The sequence below is a fragment of the Eleutherodactylus coqui genome, chromosome 1 (genome assembly GCF_035609145.1).
Source record: "Eleutherodactylus coqui strain aEleCoq1 chromosome 1, aEleCoq1.hap1, whole genome shotgun sequence".
NCBI classification, from domain to species: Eukaryota; Metazoa; Chordata; class Amphibia; order Anura; family Eleutherodactylidae; genus Eleutherodactylus; species Eleutherodactylus coqui.
Genome location: NC_089837.1, coordinates 192,408,771 through 192,430,358, shown reverse-complemented (window position 1 = coordinate 192,430,358; position 21,588 = coordinate 192,408,771). Strand labels below are relative to the sequence as shown.

The 21,588-nt window shown below is 47.5% G+C and overlaps 1 protein-coding gene across 2 annotated transcripts in view; it reads left to right on the top strand.

Moving 5' to 3' along the window:
* Nucleotides 1–21,588, top strand: part of UBE3D (ubiquitin protein ligase E3D) — a 155,029-nt gene that overhangs the window by 31,139 nt on the left and 102,302 nt on the right. For both annotated transcript variants that reach the window (XM_066604954.1, XM_066604961.1), the window contains exon 4: nucleotides 21,211–21,436. In XM_066604954.1, the coding sequence (XP_066461051.1) occupies nucleotides 21,211–21,436 (226 nt within the window). The remainder of the gene's footprint in view (nucleotides 1–21,210; nucleotides 21,437–21,588) is intronic.

Below are 21,588 nucleotides of genomic sequence, written 5' to 3'. Positions count from 1 at the left end.
CCTTAGTGAATGCCTGCAGGGGCCGCGGCTCCCCTGCTGACATTCACTCAGCGCTGCTATCTGTGCTGATCCCGGTGCACACTGAGTCAGTGTGCAACTAGGATCCTCTTCCCTCGTCGTTTCCTACTTTGGTTCCGCAAGAGCAGGGGGAGAAGGCATCCAACAGAAGCATACAGCCTTCAGAACCTGAGATCAGGCAGGAGAGGAGCGGCGCTCCCGCGAGGAGGAAGGGTAAGTATGTGGGGCAGGGGGCGGGTATTCTGACTGCTGGGAGAATCGACGGCAGGGGGAGAAATTCTGACTGCTGGGAGAATCGCTGGTGAGGGTGGGGGGGTGGGAGACATTCTGACTGCTGGGAGAATCGCTGGGGGGGACGACATTCTGACTGCTGGGAGAAACGCTGGGGGGGGGATGGGAGACATTCTGACGGCTGGGAGAATCGTTGGGGGGTGGGGGGTGGGAGACATTCTGACTGCTGGGAGTATCGCTGGGGGGTGGGAGACATTCTGACTGCTGGGAGAATCGCTGGGGGGGTGGGAGACATTCTGACTGCTGGGAGAATCGCTGGGGGGGGTGGGAGACATTCTGACTGCTGGGAGAATTGCTGGGGGGGAGACATTCTGACTGCTGGGAGAATCGCTGGGGGAGGGGGGGAGACATTCTGACTGGGAGAATCGCTGGGGGGGGGGATGGGAGACATTCTGACTGCTGGGAGAATCGCTGGTGGGGGGTTGGGAGACATTCTGACTGCTGGGAGAATTGCTGGGGGGGATGGGAGACATTCTGACTGCTGGGAGAATCGCTGGGGGGGGGGAATGGGAGACATTCTGACTGCTGGGAGAATTGCTGGGGGGGAGACATTCTGACTGCTGGGAGAATCACTGGGGGGGGGGAATGGGAGACATTCTGACTGCTGGGAGAATTGCTGGGGGGGGAGACATTCTGACTGCTGGGAGAATTGCTGGGGGGGGGGAGACTTGCTGGGGGGGGGACATTCTGACTGCTGGGAGAATCGCTGGGGGGGAGACATTCTGACTGCTGGGAGAATCACTGGTGGGGGAGGCATGACTGCTGGGAGAATCGTTGGGGGGAGGCATTATGACTACTGGGAGAATCGCTGAGGGGGAGGGGGGGCATGATGACTGCCAAGAAAATCGCTGGGGGGGGAAGGGGGGCATGATGACTGCCAGGAGAACCGCTGGGGGGGAGCCATTATGACTGCTGGGGGGGGGGCATTATGACTGCTGGGGGAACCGCTTGGGGGGAGGGGGGCATTATTATTGCTGGCGGACAGCTGGGGGTGGCATTGTGACTGCTGGTGGACCACTGGGGGAATATTATGACTGCTGTAGGAACCGCTGGGGGGGAAGGGGGAGCGGGCATTATTACTGCTGGGGGGACTAATGGGGGGGTGTCACTATTATTACTGCCGGGGGACTGCTGGGGGCTGTCACTATTATCGCTGGGGGGAAGGTGTCACTATTACCACCGGGCATGTTTACACGTGGCAGAAATGGGCAGGGTTATTTCAAAATAGACAGCGTGCAGATTTTGACTGCTTTTTAGATGCAGAAATACTGCATAATTTTCCACCGAAATTTCCGCTGAGGACATTCTGCAGCATTTCCGCGTCCAAAAGCAGTCAGAATCTACACGTTGTCTATTTTGAAGCGGCCCTGTCCTTTGTAGAACGACGGGGGTAAAATCATACGTCGTGATAAGCCCCGCCCCCTGACTTGTTGGCACTTTGCGATAAATAAGTGGGTTTTGGATTGTAGTTTGGGCACTTGGTCTCTAAAAGGTTCGCCATCACTGGTTTAGAGCATCTGCTAAAAGGATTGTCCAAAGAAGAAAAGTTGAGCACTATTTTGAGTCATGTGTCATGCCAATTGTAAAGCACGCTGAGACCACTCATGTAGGGTCGCTTTCTACCCAAGTGAGCTGGCGCACTCAGTTATGCCTAATACCCTGCCCCAAATAAAGAATGGGATCTAAACCTTTTCCAGCACCAACTTCTCCCAACCATCCAGGAGCAGTTTAGTGATGAGCAATGCTTTATCCGGCATGATGAGGCACAAGGCAAAAGTGATAACTAAGTGGCTTGGTGAACAAACCATTGACATTGTGTCCATGGCCAGGAAACTCCCCAGATCTCAATCCTACTAAGAACCTGTGGTTAATCCTCAAAGTGGGTGGACAAAAAACCACGGAAATTGTGATAAACGTCAAGTACTGATTAGGCACTATTGGGTAGCCATCAGTCAGGATTTGGGCCAGAAGCTGATCTCCAGCATACCAGGGCGAAGTGCAGAAGTCTTAGGGAGAAAAAAGGTCAACCCCGTATTGCTAAATCTTTGCCTAAACTTGATATTTGTCAAAAGTTTGAAAACTTATGAAATGCTTATAATTGAACTTAATTATGCCATTGAAATATCTGACTAAAAGATCTAAAACAAACAGAACTTGTGTCAGTCTCAAAACAACTATAGAGTTCATTGTGAAACAAAACCCCTGGAGTGCCCCTTCACTAGAACTGCACTCTCTTCAGTGGTATCTGCTTTGTACAGTCACCAGCTTATCCTTCTGCAGCAACATTTTGTATTTGGAGGTAACCTATTTCTCTGCAGTCTACTATATTAGACCTGGCAATCTAATCAGTGAAGGTGCCTGATACATCTATAAGCTGTGAAATCCCCTGTACGGACCTGGCAGTGCACTATATTAGACCTGGCAATCTAGTCGGTGAAGGTTCCTGATGCATCTATAAGCTGTGGAATCTCCTGTATGGACCTGGCAGTGTACTATATTAGATCTGGCAATCTAGTCGGTGAAGGCGCCTGATACATCTATAAGCTGTGGAATCTCCTGTATTGACCTGGCAGTGCACTATATTAGATCTGACAATCTAGTTGGTGAAGGTGCTTGATACATCTATAAGCTGTGGAATCCCCTGTACAAACCTGGCAATTTAGTCGGTGAAGGTGCCTGATACATCTATAAGCTGTGAAATCCTCTGTACGAACCTGGCAGTGCACTATTAGATGTGGGAATCTAGTCGGTGAAGGTGCCTGATACATCTATAAGCTGTGGAATCTCCTGTACGGACCTGGCAGTGCACTATATTAGACCTGACAATCTAGTCGGTGAGGGTGCCTGATACATCTATAAGCTGTGGAATCCCCTGTAAGGACCTGGCAGTGCACTATATTAGATGTGGCAATCTAGTCGGTGAAGGTGCCTGATACATCTATAAGCTGTGGAATCCCCTGTACGGACCTGGCAGTGCAATATATTAGATGTGGCAATCTAGTCGGTGAAGGTGCCTGATACATCTATAAGCTGTGGAATCTCCTGTACGGACCTGGCAGTGCACTATATTAGACCTGGCAATCTAGTCGGTGAAGGTGCCTGATACATCTATAAGCTGTGGAATCTCCTGTACGGACCTGGCAGTGCAATATATTAGATGTGGCAATCTAGTCGGTGAAGGTGCCTGATACATCTATAAGCTGTGGAATCTCCTGTACGGACCTGGCAGTGTACTATATTAGACCTGGCAATCTAGTCGGTGAAGGTGCCTGATACATCTATAAGCTGTGGAATCTCCTGTACGGACCTGGCAGTGCAATATATTAGACCTGGCAATCTAGTCGGTGAAGGTGCCTGATACATCTATAAGCTGTGGAATCTCCTGTACGGACCTGGCAGTGCAATATATTAGATGTGGCAATCTAGTCGGTGAAGGTGCCTGATACATCTACAAGCTGTGAAATCTCCTGTATTGACCTGGCAGTGTACTATATTAGACCTGGCAATCTAGTCGGTGAAGGTGTCTGATACATCTATAAGCTGTGGAATCTCCTGTACGGACCTGGCAGTGTACTATATTAGACCTGGCAATCTAGTCGGTGAAGGTGCCTGATACATCTATAAGCTGTGGAATCCCCTGTACGGACCTGGCAGTGCAATATATTAGACCTGGCAATCTAGTCGGTGAAGGTGCCTGATACATCTATAAGCTGTGGAATCTCCTGTACGGACCTGGCAGTGCAATATATTAGATGTGGCAATCTAGTCGGTGAAGGTGCCTGATACATCTACAAGCTGTGAAATCTCCTGTATTGACCTGGCAGTGTACTATATTAGACCTGGCAATCTAGTCGGTGAAGGTGTCTGATACATCTATAAGCTGTGAAATCCTCTGTACGGACCTGGCAGTGCACTATATTAGATGTGGGAATCTAGTCGGTGAAGGTGCCTGATACATCTGTAAGCTGTGGAATCTCCTGTATTGACCTGGCAGTGTACTATATTAGATGTGGCAATCTAGTCGGTGAAGGTGCCTCATACATCTATAAGCTGTGGAATCTCCTGTATTGACCTGGCAGTGTACTATATTAGATGTGGCAATCTAGTCGGTGAAGGTGCCTCATACATCTATAAGCTGTGGAATCCCCTGTACGGACCTGGCAGTGCAATATATTAGACCTGGCAATCTAGTCGGTGAAGGTGCCTGATACATCTATAAGCTGTGGAATCTCCTGTACAGACCTGGCAGTGCAATATATTAGACCTGGCAATCTAGTCGGTGAAGGTGCCTGATACGTCTATAAGCTGTGGAATCTCCTGTACGGACCTGGCAGTGCAATATATTAGACCTGGCAATCTAGTCGGTGAAGGTGCCTGATGCATCTATAAGCTGTGGAATCTCCTGTACAGACCTGGCAGTGCAATATATTAGACCTGGCAATCTAGTCGGTGAAGGTGCCTGATACGTCTATAAGCTGTGGAATCTCCTGTACGGACCTGGCAGTGCAATATATTAGACCTGGCAATCTAGTCGGTGAAGGTGCCTGATGCATCTATAAGCTGTGGAATCTCCTGTATGGACCTGGCAGTGTACTATATTAGATCTGGCAATCTAGTCGGTGAAGGCGCCTGATACATCTATAAGCTGTGAAATCCTCTGTACGGACCTGGCAGTGCACTATATTAGATGTGGGAATCTAGTCGGTGAAGGTGCCTGATACATCTATAAGCTGTGGAATCTCCTGTACGGACCTGGCAGTGCAATATATTAGATGGGGCAATCTAGTCGGTGAAGGTGCCTGATACATCTATAAGCTGTGGAATCTCCTGTACGGACCTGGCAGTGTACTATATTAGACCTGGCAATCTAGTCGGTGAAGGTGCCTGATACATCTCTAAGCTGTGGAATCCCCTGTACGGACCTGGCAGTGTACTATATTAGATCTGACAATCTAGTTGGTGAAGGTGCCTGATACATCTATAAGCTGTGGAATCCCCTGTACGGACCTGGCAGTGTACAGATGTTTGATGGGCTGAGTGAGGAGAGCAGCTGTACAATCCCGAGGCGAACGCTCCTCGCTTGTCACTGTCAGTTCTGCTGCTTGCTCTGATAATTTAAATGTAATCCAGTTTGTAAAACTTTTTGCGATCTGTTGATTGATGGCCAGTGTGAGAGTAATTGAATCATCACTTCATTGCCGTTACAGGAGGGGAGCCTGCCCTTCCTCGTAACGTTTGGGATTTGTTTTGATTAAAGACTATCGGGGAGGGTACGGTACTGACAGATGTTGTGCTTGACTGATGTTTGGATGGAAATGAATGAGGAGTTTGTGCTGTTAATACAACATAACCCACGGGCGAAGAGCGCAAGAATGAGGCAGAGCATTGCATCTTAATCCCAGTGCGCTGCTATTTCTGCAGAGCGAATATTTAATTCATTCTGCTGGCCATAGTTTTATCAGATCGATCTTGTCAAATGATGTGTTATGTTGTATTTAAACTTCTTATTTGGAAGACAGCAGATACAGAGCTCAGATGAATATGGGTGTGTTCTGAATGAGGAGAAAGGGTTAAGCTACTGCCAGATGCCTTTTGGCTGTGACTGAAATTCAGTTACCTGATCCAGGTATCAGTGTATCTTGACGCCACCAGGTACTGGTGACAGAAGGTTCACACCCCCTGGACTGACAGAAGATTGACAGAAGGTTCACACCCCCTGGACATAATTGGCTGCACAGCAGCCTGCCACATAGGTCCTGGAAGGGCACTACAGCCGGCAGCACTGTACCCCCACCTGCAACCGAAGTGAGTTCCACATACCGGCGATATGGCCAGGGGGACACAGTGTTATCCGGTGGTCGTCTAGTGCAGGAGCACACGCCGCCGTCTCCACCCCCACCCCTTCCCCCTCCTTACACACAACGGATGCAGCTTTTCCTGGTGGCAGAGGATAATCGCTCAGCGGCTTGCGGCACACATCTTACTGTCGCGGCGGAGAAGAATCTGCATCTCTCAGTAGGGGAGGGGTGTTCTGGGTTCTCACAGTCATGGCGGCAGTGGAGCAACTGTGAGCGTGGCAGCTGTGAGCGGCTGAGACTGAGCTGACTATCCATGCAGCAGAGAAGAAGCGCTGAGGCCGGCAAATGTGAGCGGGGGACTTTAGGGTCAGGCTAACGTGTTATTAGGCTTACATTATTAGATGTTAAAGGGGTTGTCCCGCGCCGAAACGGGTTTTTTTTTTTTCAACCCCCCCCCCCCCGTTCGGCGCGAGACAACCCCGATGCAGGGAAGTAAAGAAAGTTTACCGGAGCGCTTACCTGAATCCCCGCGCTCCGGTGACTTCAATACTTACCGCTGAAGATGGCCGCCGGGATCCTCTGTCTTCGTGGACCGCAGCTCTTCTGTGCGGTCCACTGCCGATTCCAGCCTCCTGATTGGCTGGAATCGGCACGTGACGGGGCGGAGCTACACGGAGCCGCTCTCTGGCACGAGCGGCTCCATAGAAGACTGCTGAAGACCCGGACTGCGCAAGCGCGGCTAATTTGGCCATCGGAGGCCAAAAATTAGTCGGCACCATGGAGACGAGGACGCTAGCAACGGAGCAGGTAAGTAAAAAACTTTTTATAACTTCTGTATGGCTCATAATTAATGCACAATGTATATTACAAAGTGCATTATTATGGCCATACAGAAGTGTATAGACCCACTTGCTGCCTCGGGACAACCCCTTTAATGCTCCCATGTTACAGCAGTAACATGGCAGCAGTTACAGGTAATAATGTAAGCCTAATAACACGTTACCCTGACCGTAAGCCTGCAGACAACGCAGTAATGTAACCACACTGTGCTGCTAGGACCTGCCAGCCTTGGCCCTATCAGGAGCTGGGAGTGTGAGAGGGCGTTCCTCCTGTCAAACCCCTAGCTTCCGGTGGCATCAAACTACACTAATACCCCTGATCCATCTCTTCCCCCACATATACTAGAGGGCCCCCATACAAATTAGATTAGGCCAATATATGTTGTCCTGGCATACCTGTGATTGGATACGTATGGAGAACGGCACCTGACCACTGTGGCCTCTGATTGGCTGCAGCCAAGCCACAACAAAGGTCTGGAGGAGCACAGGGTTGCAGTGCTGGATAGCCAGTTCTGAAAATATAGGAAATTTTTTTTTTTTTTTTTTTTAACTGAAATATTACTTTTATTCTGCCACTCAATACGATTACAGCAATACTAAATTTATATAGTTTTTTTTTTCTCTATGTATTAGCATTTTTTTCTACAATAAAGACTCTTTAAAAAAAAAAAATTGCTTTTGCATAGTCAGTCCACGATCCATATCATCATTTTTTATTTATTTATTTTTTTCCACCAATGAAGCTATGTGACATATTGCTTTCTGTTGTTGAGTTGTAATTTCTATTGGTGCAGGTTTGGACTAACTAACTTTTTTTTTTTTTTTTTTTTTAAATCTTTCAATATATATTTTATTGAAAATCAGTAAGGTATACAGTCAGTCATATTTGCATTGGAATTTCTCATTAGACAACAAACAAACAGAGAAAGAAAGAAAAGAAAGTATTAATAAAAACTATCATTGGCGCAATACAGTATTGTCGGAAGTCCCTCAACATCTGTATTTACTCCTTTAATTATTTATCTAGGTTCTTCCTTAGGTGTACCCAAGTCAGATATGTGTGCCTTCATACTTAACATTTATTAATATAATGTAACCAAATAACCTAGAATTTAATGTGCTTAGGTTTCTGGGTGGGGAGGGTGAGCCTCCCAACTCCAGCTATATACTTGGCGTCGGGCTTCCATCTCCAGCGCCAACCTTGCAAATAATGAAAGGGAAAAAAAATAAGGTGAGAACAACATTGGGTGAGGGAAAAAGATAGGTACAGAGGGGGTTATCGGGGAGGTAGAGGGGGGGGGGTTCGTTTGCGGCCCTATGTGGGTCAGAATGGGCAGGGGCATGACCAACCGGCGGCGGCCTTCCAGGTGCAGATGTCATCTGTCATGTTAGCATTTATTGTTAATGTTTAAGGTTGGAACACACCGTTCGTTACCCATGGACTGAATTTGGGGGATGAGCGGAAGCTTATCCAAGTCGCCCATGTGGCGTAGTGTTCGGAGTATTTAGAGTCGTCTTTCGCCCTCAGTTCTTCCATGTGCATGATATCGTCCATGGCTTTTACCCACATCAGGCGTGTAGGGGGTTCTGTGGAGTTCCATAACTGGGGTATCACCTGTCTTACAGCCAATAGGAAGAATCTGAGTACTCCCTTCTTGTTTGATTTTATAGAGCCTGGTAGAATGGAAAGAAGGGCGATCTCCGGGGTGAGGGATATTTTTCCCCGGGTGAGAGAGTTGTATAGGGCGTTTATCTCCTTCCATAACGGGGAGACCCTTGGGCAAGCCCACCATATGTGGATCATCGACCCTAGGCTGTCCGAACATCTCCAACAGCTACTACTGGTGTTGGGATACATTTTAGCCAGGCGTTCCGGGGTTCGGTACCACCTAGATAGAATTTTATAGTTTAGCTCTTGGTATTTACCAGAGATCGACATTTTATGAGTCATGGTTATCGATTTGGCCCAGTCATTTTCCTCCAGGTGTCGTCCCAGATCCCTTTCCCAGCCCTTTTTGAATCTCATCTCAGTGTCTCGCGCCTCCCCAGTTATCAGCATGTCGTAGACCACGGAGATTTCACCTCCCCTGTCAGGAGACCCCGCACATAGCTCTTCAAATGGTGTGGGTTGCTGCGTTAATTCTGAAGCCTGACCTTGCGTTTGGATGAAATGGTTTAGTTGCATGTGTTGGAACCACGCACCGGCTACCAGGGCTCCTTCTCCTCCTATCTCTTCTATTGATTTGATCCTACCCTCTTTCGTTACGTCTCGGAGTCTAGGAACCGGTATCTCCAACCTTTCCAGGAGTGGCAAACCCCGTGTTCCCAGCGGGAAGTCTGGATTACCTACTATCGGTGTCCAGGGACCGGGTATTGATACCAGCCCTGATCTAGCTGCGAAGCTATCCCATTGTTTTAATATTGTTTCCAGGAATGGTGATACTGTGATCCCTCTTCTTCCTAGCTTCCCTTTCAGCCAGAACACTCCCTGTGCTTTGAATAGGGTTGAGTCCTGTTCAAGTTCCACCCAGCGTTTTGAATCTCTCCGTAGCATTATATCAAGCACACACTTACTTATTGCTGCTTTATGATATTTTGTGAGATCAGGGAGTCCCATTCCCCCCATTGTCTTTTTTTGTATTAGGATTTTGTAGCTTAACCTAGCTCTGGAATTACTCCAAACAAACCTCGTCAGTGCTCTTCTCAGTCTTGTGAAAAAGCTTTTTGGGACCTGGATCGGCAGAGTCTGAAACAGGTAGAGGAACCTGGGGAGGACGTTCATTTTAATCGTGTTGATCCTGCCAAACCATGACAGGTTTAGTGATCTCCACCTCCCCAGGTCCCTCTCCAGCGATGCGCAGAGGGCTTCGTGGTTGAGGTTAAATAGATTGCCTAATTTGGAAGGGATATGGACTCCAAGGTATTTAATATGGTCCTCTTTCCATCTCAGCGGGAAGGTGGATTTTAGTCTGGTGGTTTCTGAGGTAGGTATGGTTATGTTTAGAATTTCCGACTTGTGTATGTTTATTTTAAAATTGCTAAACTGGCTGTATTTTTTGAACTCTTGTAGTATGATTGGTATACTATTTTTGGGGTCGGTCAGGTATATAAGCAAATCGTCCGCAAATGATGCAATTTTGAGTTCGGAATTTGGGGTTTGATATCCTCTTATGCCTGTGTTTTGTCTTATCGCGTTTGCGAGGGATTCCATGACTAGCACGTAGAGGGTGGGTGATAAGGGGCAGCCCTGTCTCGTGCCATTGTGTATAGCTACCGGGTCTGAGAGTCTGCCATTGATCCGAATCCGTGCCGTAGGACTGTCGTATAGGGCCATGATCCAGCTACGTAGCCTGGGTCCAAGGCCTATTTTTTGGAGTGTGGCCGCTAAAAAACCCCAGTCCACCCTATCAAATGCCTTCTCTGCGTCGATCGAGAGAAGGCATAGGGGCGTCTCCTCACGTAGGGCTCTTCCAACCAGTGACAGCGTTCGTATGGTGTTGTCCCTTGCCTCGCGGCCCGGGACAAACCCCACCTGGTCTCCATGTATCAGCCCTGGCACGAGGGGTTGCAGTCGCGTGGCAATTATTTTGGCGCAAATTTTTGTATCCACATTTAGGAGCGATATGGGCCGATAGCTTCCACATTGAAGTGGATCTTTGCCTGGTTTCGGTATCACCGTTATGGTTGCTTGTAGTGCTTGGGGTGGGAACGGGGAGGACCTGGAGATTGCATTAAATGATTGGGTGATTAGGGGAGCCAGCAGGTCCCCAACGGTTTTATAAAATCTGGGTGTGAACCCGTCGGGTCCTGGGCTTTTACCGATTTTGAGACTCTGTATTCCCTCCAGTATTTCCTGCTCCGTTATGTCGACTTCTAGTTTCTCCGACTCCTCGCTGGGGACGGGGTCTGGGGCATACTCATCCAAGTACGCAGCCATACCCGCGTCTCCGGGTTTCTCGTGGGTCTTCCCGCCCTCTCCTATGTTATAAAGGTCCTTATAATATCTGTGAAAACACTCAGTTATTTCTGTGCTTGTATGGACTTTCTTTCCCTCAGGAGAGGTAAGCGCAAAAATGTATGAGTGTGATTCCTGCGGGTTAAGCGCTCTCGCCAGCCAGGCGCTGCACTTATTCCCGTATTCATAGTATCCCCCTCTCAGTTTATCTCTGGCGCATAGGGAGGTCTGGTCCATCAAGGCTAGGATTTGGTGGCGTAACAGTGAGATCTCTGTGCCTAGGGGTGGTGTTGCTTTAGTTTTATTAGCTTGCTCTGCAATGTCTAGCTTTGTTAAAAGATCTGTTAGTTTACCAGCTCTCTCTCTTTTAAGTCTGGCTCCGTGTGGAATAAAGATCCCCCGGATGACACATTTCAGGGCCTCCCATTTAATGGGTGGGGCTGTTTCGTCTGTCTTGTGTATTTCTATAAAATCTTTGATAACCTGACGTACTTCATTTAGGCAGCATGAGTCTCCAAGAAGATTATCATTCAGGCGCCAGTAGCGTTGTAAGTTTCCTGTGTCACTCTTCTCTAGAGCCCCATATACCGGTGCGTGGTCCGACCATACAATCCTACCAATCGAGCTTGTGGGCGCTAGGTCTAGGAGAGCATGTGAGACGTATAAATAATCTAGTCTACTATAGCAGTTATGTGCGGAGGAGTAGTGGCTAAAGTCCTTGATCTCCGGATGCAAAGTCCTCCAGAGATCAACGAGCTTAAGGGCAGTCAGCTGTTTCCGTAGTCTACGTGTAGCCGCCAGGGAGACGCCAGACTTACCTGACGACTAGTCAAGACATGGGTCCATGCATACGTTTAGGTCCCCTCCAAGGATAATCGCGGTACCTGAGGCAAATCGAGCTAGTTCTCCCAGGACTCGGATCCCGAATGCTGTTTGACCTGAATTAACGTTAGCTAATGTAATGGGAAATAAACGTTAGCTAATGTAATTACTTTCGCTCCTAGTTCTATTTTTAGGAAGAGATACCTGCCCTCCGGGTCAACCTCGGTAGCGAGGAGGTTGTAGGGGAGGTTTTTGTGTATGGTTATGGAGACGCCACATGTTTTTTTATAGGGGTGGGTGCTGTGGTACCACTGGGTATAAGATCTGTTGTTGCATTTCGGCACATTGCCGGTTTTGAAGTGGGTTTCTTGGAACATGGCTATTAGGATCCGTTTTTTGCGCATGTGGGCAAGGATCTGCCCTCTCTTAGAGGGGCAGTTTAGTCCTCTAGCGTTGAAAGTGCAGAAGGATGTGTTCGTCATGTTGGAAAATTTTTAGTTTTGGCCGCCGCCGGTGGAAGGGTTGAGGGAGAGAAGAAGAGGGTGAATATAGGGGGGTTGGAAGGGTGGCAGATTTGTAGGAATCTGCCAATCTGGGGAAAGTGTCCCAGATTCTCGTGTGTAGGTATTCGTCTGGTGTGAACCAGAAATTAGACGGCACTTAGTGGCGTCTAGCCTACTAGGGGAGGTGGATGGAGACTCGAGCGCAAGCCTCCCGCTTCTTCCACCGTATAAACTTAGAAATGGGGATCCCCTTATGGGGGATCTTTGTAGAACCCGCAACTTTTTGTTAAGATAACGTTCAAAACTTTAAACAGCCTTCTCGTGGCTTGGTCGGACTCAGTAGCTTGTTTCTTCCTTAGCCTTTCCGAGTGTGGACCACAACGAGCAGGGTAATTCCCTGGTTTAACGTAATGACTGCCTCCGTGGTGTACGTCCTTATTGTATCAGGTAGGAGGGGTGGTTCCAGGGCGACCCCTGCCCCTTCTTTTTTCTGGATGAGCCTCTTGCCATGTCTCCCTGGGCGCTGTGACTGGTAGCGTTGGTAGTGTGGGCCAGTCAGGTATTGACACCATGGGGAGTTCCAGAGTTCCCAGGAATTTTGGCAAGTCCGCTGGGCTTCTAAATGTTGCTGATTTGCCATTCTTGGTAGCTGTCAATTGGAAAGGATAGCCCCATCTGTATAGGATGTTGCGTTCTCGTAGCGCATTTAGAAGTGGTCTCACTGCTCTTCGGAGTTGTAATGTGCGCCGAGCGAGATCCGGGAAGATTGTTATGGGGGACCCGTTATGGCTCAGGGCTGGATTGTTGTCTCGAGCTTCTTTCATGATCGCCTCTTTGTCCTTATAAAAATGGATCCGGCATATCACGTCTCGCGGCTTTCCTGGGTCTTCTGGTCTGGGCCCCAAGCTTCTGTGGATGCGGTCTATCTCTACCGGATTGGATCGATCGCGTTGCAGGAGAGAGGTGAGCATGTTGCGTGCCCAGTTTTCCAGTTGCGGGGGCATCACTTCCTCAGACAGGCCTCGTAGACGGATGTTGTTGCGTCGATGCCTGTTCTCCAAGTCGTCTAGGTGTGTAAGGATGTCTGTCAGTTGTAGAGACTGGGCTTTGATGACTTGGCTGTGAGCGTCTAGCAGCGTAAACACTTCTTCCTGAGATTCCTCCACTGTTTGGAGCCTATGGCCAACATGCTTCAGCTCTTGTTGTATTAGAGTTAAAGGGGTTGTCCCGAGGCAGCAAGTGGGTCTATACACTTCTGTATGGCCATAATAATGCACTTTGTAATGTACATTGTGCATTAATTATGAGCCATACAGAAGTTATAAAAAGTTTTATACTTACCTGCTCCGTTGCTAGCGTCCTCGTCTCCATGGTGCCGACTAATTTTTGGCCTCCGATGGCCAAATTAGCCGCGCTTGCGCAGTCCGGGTCTTCAGCAGTCTTCTATGGAGCCGCTCGTGCCAGAGAGCGGCTCCGTGTAGCTCCGCCCCGTCACGTGCCGATTCCAGCCAATCAGGAGGCTGGAATCGGCAGTGGACCGCACAGAAGAGCTGCGGTCCACGAAGACAGAGGATCCCGGCGGCCATCTTCAGCGGTAAGTATTGAAGTCACCGGAGCGCGGGGATTAAGGTAAGCGCTCCGGTAAACTTTCTTTACTTCCCTGCATCGGGGTTGTCTCGCGCCGAACGGGGGGGGGGGGTTGAAAAAAAAAAAAACCCGTTTCGGCGCGGGACAACCCCTTTAAGGCTTGTTTATGGGAGTTCTCTAGCCTGTGGAAGTCACTTTTTGTGGGTAGTGATCTTAAATGCTCCCTCCAGTCCCATGCGTCTTCCTGTGTTGGGTCATCTGGAGGGTCATGGTCAGGTGAGGAATTGTGGCTGGCCTTCTCTTTTTGGCCCCTAGCCTGGTAGCGGCTGTTGGTTTCTGATGGGCCCTGGCCCCAGTCATCAGGGGTCCTCTGTCTTTGTGGTGTGGGAAGCTTTTTATGCTTGTCAGCCTGTCCTCTCATTAGTGTGCTGTTATGGTTCCCCTCTTGAAAGTAGCTGCTTTCAGGCCTGTTCACATTAGTGGAGAACCAGGACTGTGTAGTGGGTTGTTTGCTGGGGTCTGGGCTCTCTCTGGGTCTGCTGTCCTGGCCCTGTTTATGGTGAGCAGATATATTGTCCCCTTCATATACAAGTGTCTGTGGTGCAGGGGCTCTGTCACTCACAGTGCTCGTGCTCCTCTCGTGCGCAGGCCCACTGTCTGGGCTGGAGGGCATATCGCTCTCCTCTCTGCTCTCCCCCCCTCCCAGGGACCCTGCGTGTTGGTGTGGAGTCACCTTGTCTGCCGGCACTGGTGCTCTGCTGTGCGCTGTTTCTTCTCCCTCTTCCTCCGCTGAGTTGGAGTGTCGGCGATCCCCGGCGCGGCTTGCTGTGCTGCGCGCCTGTTTGCCGCTGGTAGGGGATGAGGGGGAGCTGCACATGCGGTCCGACGCCATTTTGGGACCGGCGTCTGCCGCGCTGGAGACCCGGAGGAAGCGCTGGATACCTGCCGGTCCGGTTTCTGGAGGTGCCGCCGAGCGGCTAGAGGCTCTCCTGCGTCCCATCGCTGTGGAGGTAGGGGCTTTCGGCTGCTGTATGCTCATTTAAGCGGGTTTTTTTATCGGGATCGGCGGGAGCTTAAGGTAGAGGGTGCTCACGCTTCCATATCCAAGCCACGCCCCCCTACTTTTTTATTTTTAACAGAGTTGGATACATATTAAAAAGTTGTTATAGCATCGGCGTAACCCCCATTTTAGGTGTAAAAAAATGTGTGGTGGGGCCAAACAGAAAACTGGTATAATTGCATTAATGTGCCCTATTGTGTCAAGTTTAATCCCTTTCAAAGTCAAGAGTGTTTCAGTCCTAAAGGACTGGACACTTTTTAGCATTTTTGTTTTTCTTTAAACCCATGCGGTGGTTTTGTGGCCCTATTTGTATATTTGCTAGCTCGTCTGACTGAGCTCTAAATATTCTTTCTTTTGCGGTGTTCCCCCTAAAATGGCCTAGTACAGTGTTAGCCAGAAACATACAGTATATGTGTTTTTAGTTAATAGTTTTGTGCAAAAAAGATGAAATTATTACCGGAGTGATTTTATAGGAGCGGTTCCTTTATTGGCCAACCAGAAGAATTATATTTGCAAGTTTTCGGAGCACAGAGACCCCCTCATTATACGAGTTTGTACAGTACTCTTAACTTCTAAAGATCATGCCCTTTAAGAAGAAATACATACAAATATGACTTTTTGAGTGCAGCGATGAAAGTGTAGTCCTTCCTTCACTACTTTATATGTTTTCTAGTTCCTGGTTTTAAGTATGTACTCTATGGAATTGATTTTTGCAATGATTTACTCTGGATGTTCAGGAGAGTGGTTTTTAATTCACTTTCTTCAGAATTAATGTGTTGTGCTGGTACTTCTCAAAGACCAATTAAGAGCCTTGCCCCCACCAATCCTATCCACAAATCTTTTATACATACAGTTGATGAATGCTCTGTTCTTCTGTGGTTCTTGCAGATCTTGATGGCCATTGTTCTGTAGCTCAACCTTGTATACCAGAAAATGTAACATTGAAGACAGTTCAATTTATCTGTTCTATTCCAAACAATAAAAATAAAGATCAGTTTCCCGGCCCCCACTCCCACCGCCCCCTTTTCAGCAAAACTACATTTAAAGCGAGCTATAACTTTAAGGCCTCCCTTACACAGGCGTTTGCAGAAACGCAGCATTTTTCAACTGCGGTTTTTAGCAGCATTGTCATATATTTTTGACAACGTTTTGGCTGTGTTTTCAGCAGAAAACAAAAAAGATCAATACTCGCCTAGCTGGCGCTGTCCGGATCCCTGCCGCTTATCTCTGGAGCTCCTGGCACTTGTCATCACCAACAGAGCATCTTTTGCTGGTGACGGTGTTTGAAGACTCCGCCTCCAGCAAGAAATTTCGCTAATTGGTTGAGCCCGCTGAGTGTCAGCAGGCTCAGCCAATCACGGCCAGCGCTGGATTCCCCAATCACAATTAAGCAGAACAATCTCTCGCTGGGAGGTGGGGATTTTAATCCCTGTCACTAGCAATAGATGCTTTGTTGGCTTGACAAGTGCCCGGCGGCCTGCCCGGAGCTCCAAAGAGCAGTGGCGCGGAACCCGACGGCGGCAGCTAGGTGGGTATTCCTTTTTTTTTTTTTTTAAGTCGTGCAGATAGCGTTTGCGTTTAGTGCTGCCAAAAATGTGGTAGCAAGTTGTGCCACATTTTCACCAGCACTGAAACCGCTGCCCATTCATTTCAATGGACGACGCAGGGCTGAAAACTGCCAAAGATGGAACATGCATCGCTGTCAAAGGGCAGCGTTGCAGACACCGTGTTTTGACGCTTGTGTGAGCAGCCCCATTGAAATGAATGGGAGCGTTGTACAACGTTTAGCACAGTGCTGAAATGGCAGCGCTAAACGCTGTACAAAAACGTCTGTGTGAGGGAGGCCTGAGGTAAGTTTTCAGAATAAGCTCTTGTGTGTGTGAGGAGTAACAATATTTCTGCCCTTTCTATGACTTGTTTATGGCATCACAAGTTTTTACTCATCTGGACTCCATCTCTAATTCTCTGTCTTGCTTGAGCCAGTGGGAGAAGACTGCTTCTGTAATGTCTCCATACCGAGCACACACAGCAGGGAGGTTAGCATCTCTCTTTGTAACAGCAACGTGTAGGACGTTATACAGCATTACTGAGACTGTAGATGTCATTCCAGTAGCTGTGAAACCGTATGGGGTTTAACACTGATGAATGTAAGGTTCTGCATGGGCAGAGGGAATACATGTCACCATTACACACTAAATGGGAAACCACTGGGTTACACCAACATGGAAAAGGACTTGGGTGTTTTAGTTAACTGTAAGCTTAACTGGAGCAACCAGTGTCAGGCAGCTGCTGCCAAGGCAAATAGGATCATGGGGTGAATCAAAAGAGGTGCAGTGGCACATGACGAGTACATTGTTCTGCCTCTTTACAAGTCACTAGTCAGACCACACATGGAATATTGTGTCTAGTTTTGGGCAGCGGTACTCAAGAAGGCGGCTGCGGGGCAACCTGATAACTATGTATAAATATATTAGGTGACAATCCAGAGATCTCTCCCATCATCTATTTATACCCAGGAATGTGACTGTAACAAGGGGGCATCCTCTACGTCTAGAGGAAAGAAGATTTCTATACCAACATAGAAGGGGGTTCTCTACTGTAAAGTGAAACTATGGAATTCTCTGCCCAAGGACTTGGTGATGGTAAACTCGATAGAAGAGTTCAAGAGGGGCCTGGATGTTTTTCTTGAGCAATACTATATTATATGTTATAATAACTTCAGAAGCGTGGGTGATTCAGGGATTATCCTGATTGCCAGATTGGAGTCAGGAAGGGATTTTTGCCCTTAAATGGGGAAAATTGGCTTCTGCCTCATTGGGGTTTTTTTTTTTTTTTTTGCCTTCCTCTGGATCAAAATTGGGAGGTAATAGGCTGAGCTCGATGGACATGTATGTTTTTTTGGGGTTTTTTTTTTTTTGGCCTTATGTGTGACTTTCCCTGCCTCCCTCCTGAAGCACCCCCCCCTACCTCCACACTGTCTCTGCATGAGACAGCAGCAAGCAAAGGCTCCCCCCACAAACATAATTCCTGCAATTAGTTTGTGTTTTTGTAACTAGAGACAGACTTCACTTGACAACAGGCAGTGGATGGCAAATTACACAATAGTGAGACCCTTAGTGTCTCAGACAGCTTTTTCAGCACAGAACTGTCATTTTAGGGAAGTAAAGTGATTTGCAGTTTTGCCAATTATTACATCGACCATCACATAAGCACAAGTTTGTTGAGAAATCAGTGACCACCTAATCTTTGAATAATACATGGCCTTTTTTTGCCTGGAGCAGTGACTGACAACCTTGTCTCATGATTGCTGGGGGTGTTGTTGGTTAGAACATTACTCATTAGACACTTCTGCATCATTTATACACCTACATTTATATATCTCGCGTTTATAGTTGCATATGATTACGGTAACTCTTTAAATGTTTTTAGATTGATTTGTGTCTGCTATGTTCGGTAACCCCTAAAGATGTCCAAAAATGATCCTATTTTGTGGAATATCTTGGATGATGTTGCATTGAAGAAGATGTATACCTCTTAAAGCGTAATGAAAATCAGTTTGTTCATTGCACTATATAAAGGCAGTTAAGTTCTGAATATCTCTTTTAATAGAGCACTATATATATTGGCATGTACATCATAAGTCTAAGGAGAGGACCACATATCAGGTGATGGTCGCCACCTGCCACACTGCCTTGTGCAATTTTTTTAGACAAAAGGGGCAGACTAAGGCCCCCTGTCCATGGCCGTGGCGGAATATCGCCAGCAATGTTCTGCCGAGGAGGAGAGCTGACAGGTCTCAGAGGTGAACCTATCTAACAGATAGGCTCACCGCGGAGAATCGCAGCATGCCATGATTTAAATCCCGCAAGCAGAGAATCGCTATGATTCTCCGCTCGTGGACGCCGGCGCTGCACTTTCCATAGCAGCGCTATAGAAAGCTTCACACAGCGGGATCCGCCGGCGGATCATCGGCGTGGACAGGCAGCCTTAGGAGTGGGTAATAGTGCCATCCTACTGTCATATCAGACCAACAGAACGGTGAACCTTGCCCCATAACCACCTATTGGACACAAACTTCAGAGACCAAATATATTAACAGAAGCAAGTCCAGACACTGCCCAGTACTGGAGAGCGGCACATATGTCTGACCAATTCGGTCTGTAGTGGCATCCGTTAATTTATATATTGAGACCTGCTGAGTGATCTATGACATGGCTCTGCTGTTTTTGATATATACTCTAGCTATGAATTATTACAGATTGAACCCAATAGAAACCGCACTCCTCCTCCACCACCTCCTAGAGAACGGGTATCAAACTGCAGTTGCGTGCCCGCTGCACTGCACGTTGGTGACGTGTCCTGGGTATACCCATGCTGCAGTGCAGGTGAAGGCCGAGTCTTTTTTTCGCTGATGAATGTTTCCATGAAGCGCGCTGTTAGTATATTTCAAGCCGTACTAGTTATACAACGATCTGAAAAATCATGAGGATGGCGTAATACAAACAGTCACCTAGGATTATAATGTAAGCAGTGGATAACAAGCATGATATATTACCTTTTTCCATTGTCGGTGTGTAGAGAACTCTCCACTATTTCAGTGTAATTGAATTTGTGGCGCTATACATCAAGTATATTATAGCACTACGCGTTCTCCTTAGCACCACAGCGTTGATCGGACACATCCGTTGTAGCATTTAAATGCAGATATTTATCACCGGGGGGTGTAGTTCTCTCGGCGGAATTGGGATTCTCAAGCTAAGTTGGTGATTAGAAGACTGGAAGCTCCACGTAGAATTGTAATTCTCAACACACACGTATACTAAATGGGGCGGCCTATAAGGAGGGGTTTCCTTAGGTCTCAACTTTTTATACTGTAGGAGAGAAATAGGTGTGTGTGTAAATGTATAATCCTACAGTATAGACCGTTGAGATGTAGGGGAACTCCTCCTTCTAGGCCGCCCAGTTACGGAATAGTTAATATGTAGTTGTGAAGAATTCCTGTAGTTTTCTTCCACGTAGAAGATAGAGTGAGAGTTATCCCCTTATCGAAATACATCCTTGGAAGAGCAGTAAAAGAGCCTTGGATTGTAGGAGATGCAGATTTCACACTATTAACATTTCTACTTGTTACGCACGCAGCAATACAACCTCCAACACCGTGCGTGATGATTGGTCGGTTCCACCCTCTGCCTTTCAGTGCTTGTTTATCCGTGTGGCGCTCAGCTTCTCTTCATGCTCGATTACAGTGACGGGGTTGTGAAGTAGTCCTGACACTTTTACCGGGTTGTCCTATACATAGACGCTATGTGAGAATGATTATTTCACGTGGAGTCCATGGCAGCAGTAGAGAACTACCATTTGGCTAATTTCACACGGACGATTGTGATATCTGGATGGGACACTTGGCCCGATATCGCGCTCAGCAATGGGGGGTATATTACCTACAGTTCTCTGCCGGCCGTTCGATCTGCCGCTTCAGAGTCCTGTTTTCAACCATCCAAGTTGGCCAACACAATCTTCATACTAACTAATCCCCACATTAATAATGTTAGATTACTAGTGCACTATACCTGGTGTCCGATTGACCAGAGCTGCTCATGCAATCAGCACTGACCAATCAGAGAGCAGTTCATAGGTCGATAGAAGATTGTGCATCAATCTGCATGATCAAAAACCGAGCATGAAACCGGCAGATCGGAGGGGCGGCAGAGAAGAACTGCTGATAATATACTCCAATCCCATTCATGTCTTGGGACAGCATTGTGGCCCAAAAGCAGACGCTCGTTTTAACCATTTCATGACGGGCTCATTTTAGGCGTTAATGACCAACCAGTTTTTCATTATTCAACCTTTTTTATTGTTGCATTCCGAAAGCTGTAAATCTTTACATTTTCCGTCACCTTTATTAATCTTTTTGGCAGAGCTAGATGAAAATTCTGCCTTTTTTTTTTTTTTTATGCAAAAAATTTTTTTAACTTTTTTCAGCATGCTGAATAATAATCTTACTCTGTGGGTCTACACGATTTTTGGCGATACCAAGTTCATGCAGTTTGGTTCGCTATGTTCGCACACTGAAAATGATCTGTTTCACGAATTTCACGTTCACCATGCATTTGCATTCAAGTGCCAGGGCTGAATTTAATTCCCAGTCCAGCCCCAACCAATTTTAAGAACAAATCACTGAAAATGGGATCAAAAAGCAGTAGGGATGTGACTAAGGAACAGCCGTTCACTGCTGTGACTGCAGACAGACATTAGCCGCTCTTTCTCCACCGATGGTATAATTGTTAATGGCGCGCTCTGACACATTCACTGCCTCTCTCTGGTTCCTTTCCAGGCGGTTTCTCCGAGTACTTCCTCTGCCCAGCGAAAACTGGAGCTCTCTGGTTGAAGAATGGTGCTGCCACCCTGATCCCTTTGCCAATCGAAGTTGCCTGCCCAAGGTTAATGACTGCTTTCTGGGAGACACGTTCCTTTTGGTGAATAAAGCAAATATTTCAGCCCCCCCTGGAGAGACTAATGAGATGTCATCTGTTCCTCATCCCGTTGATGCAAACGTCTCCGTAAGTTATTAGTGTTAATGACATCTACTAATTGGTACATTTATATTGCCCAGTATAACTTTATTATCTCAAATGAGGCTTATTTCAGGCAGAAGGGGGCCCTTAATCTCTGCTGGTGCTTCCGAGAGCGCTTATCAAATACCATGTGGGGG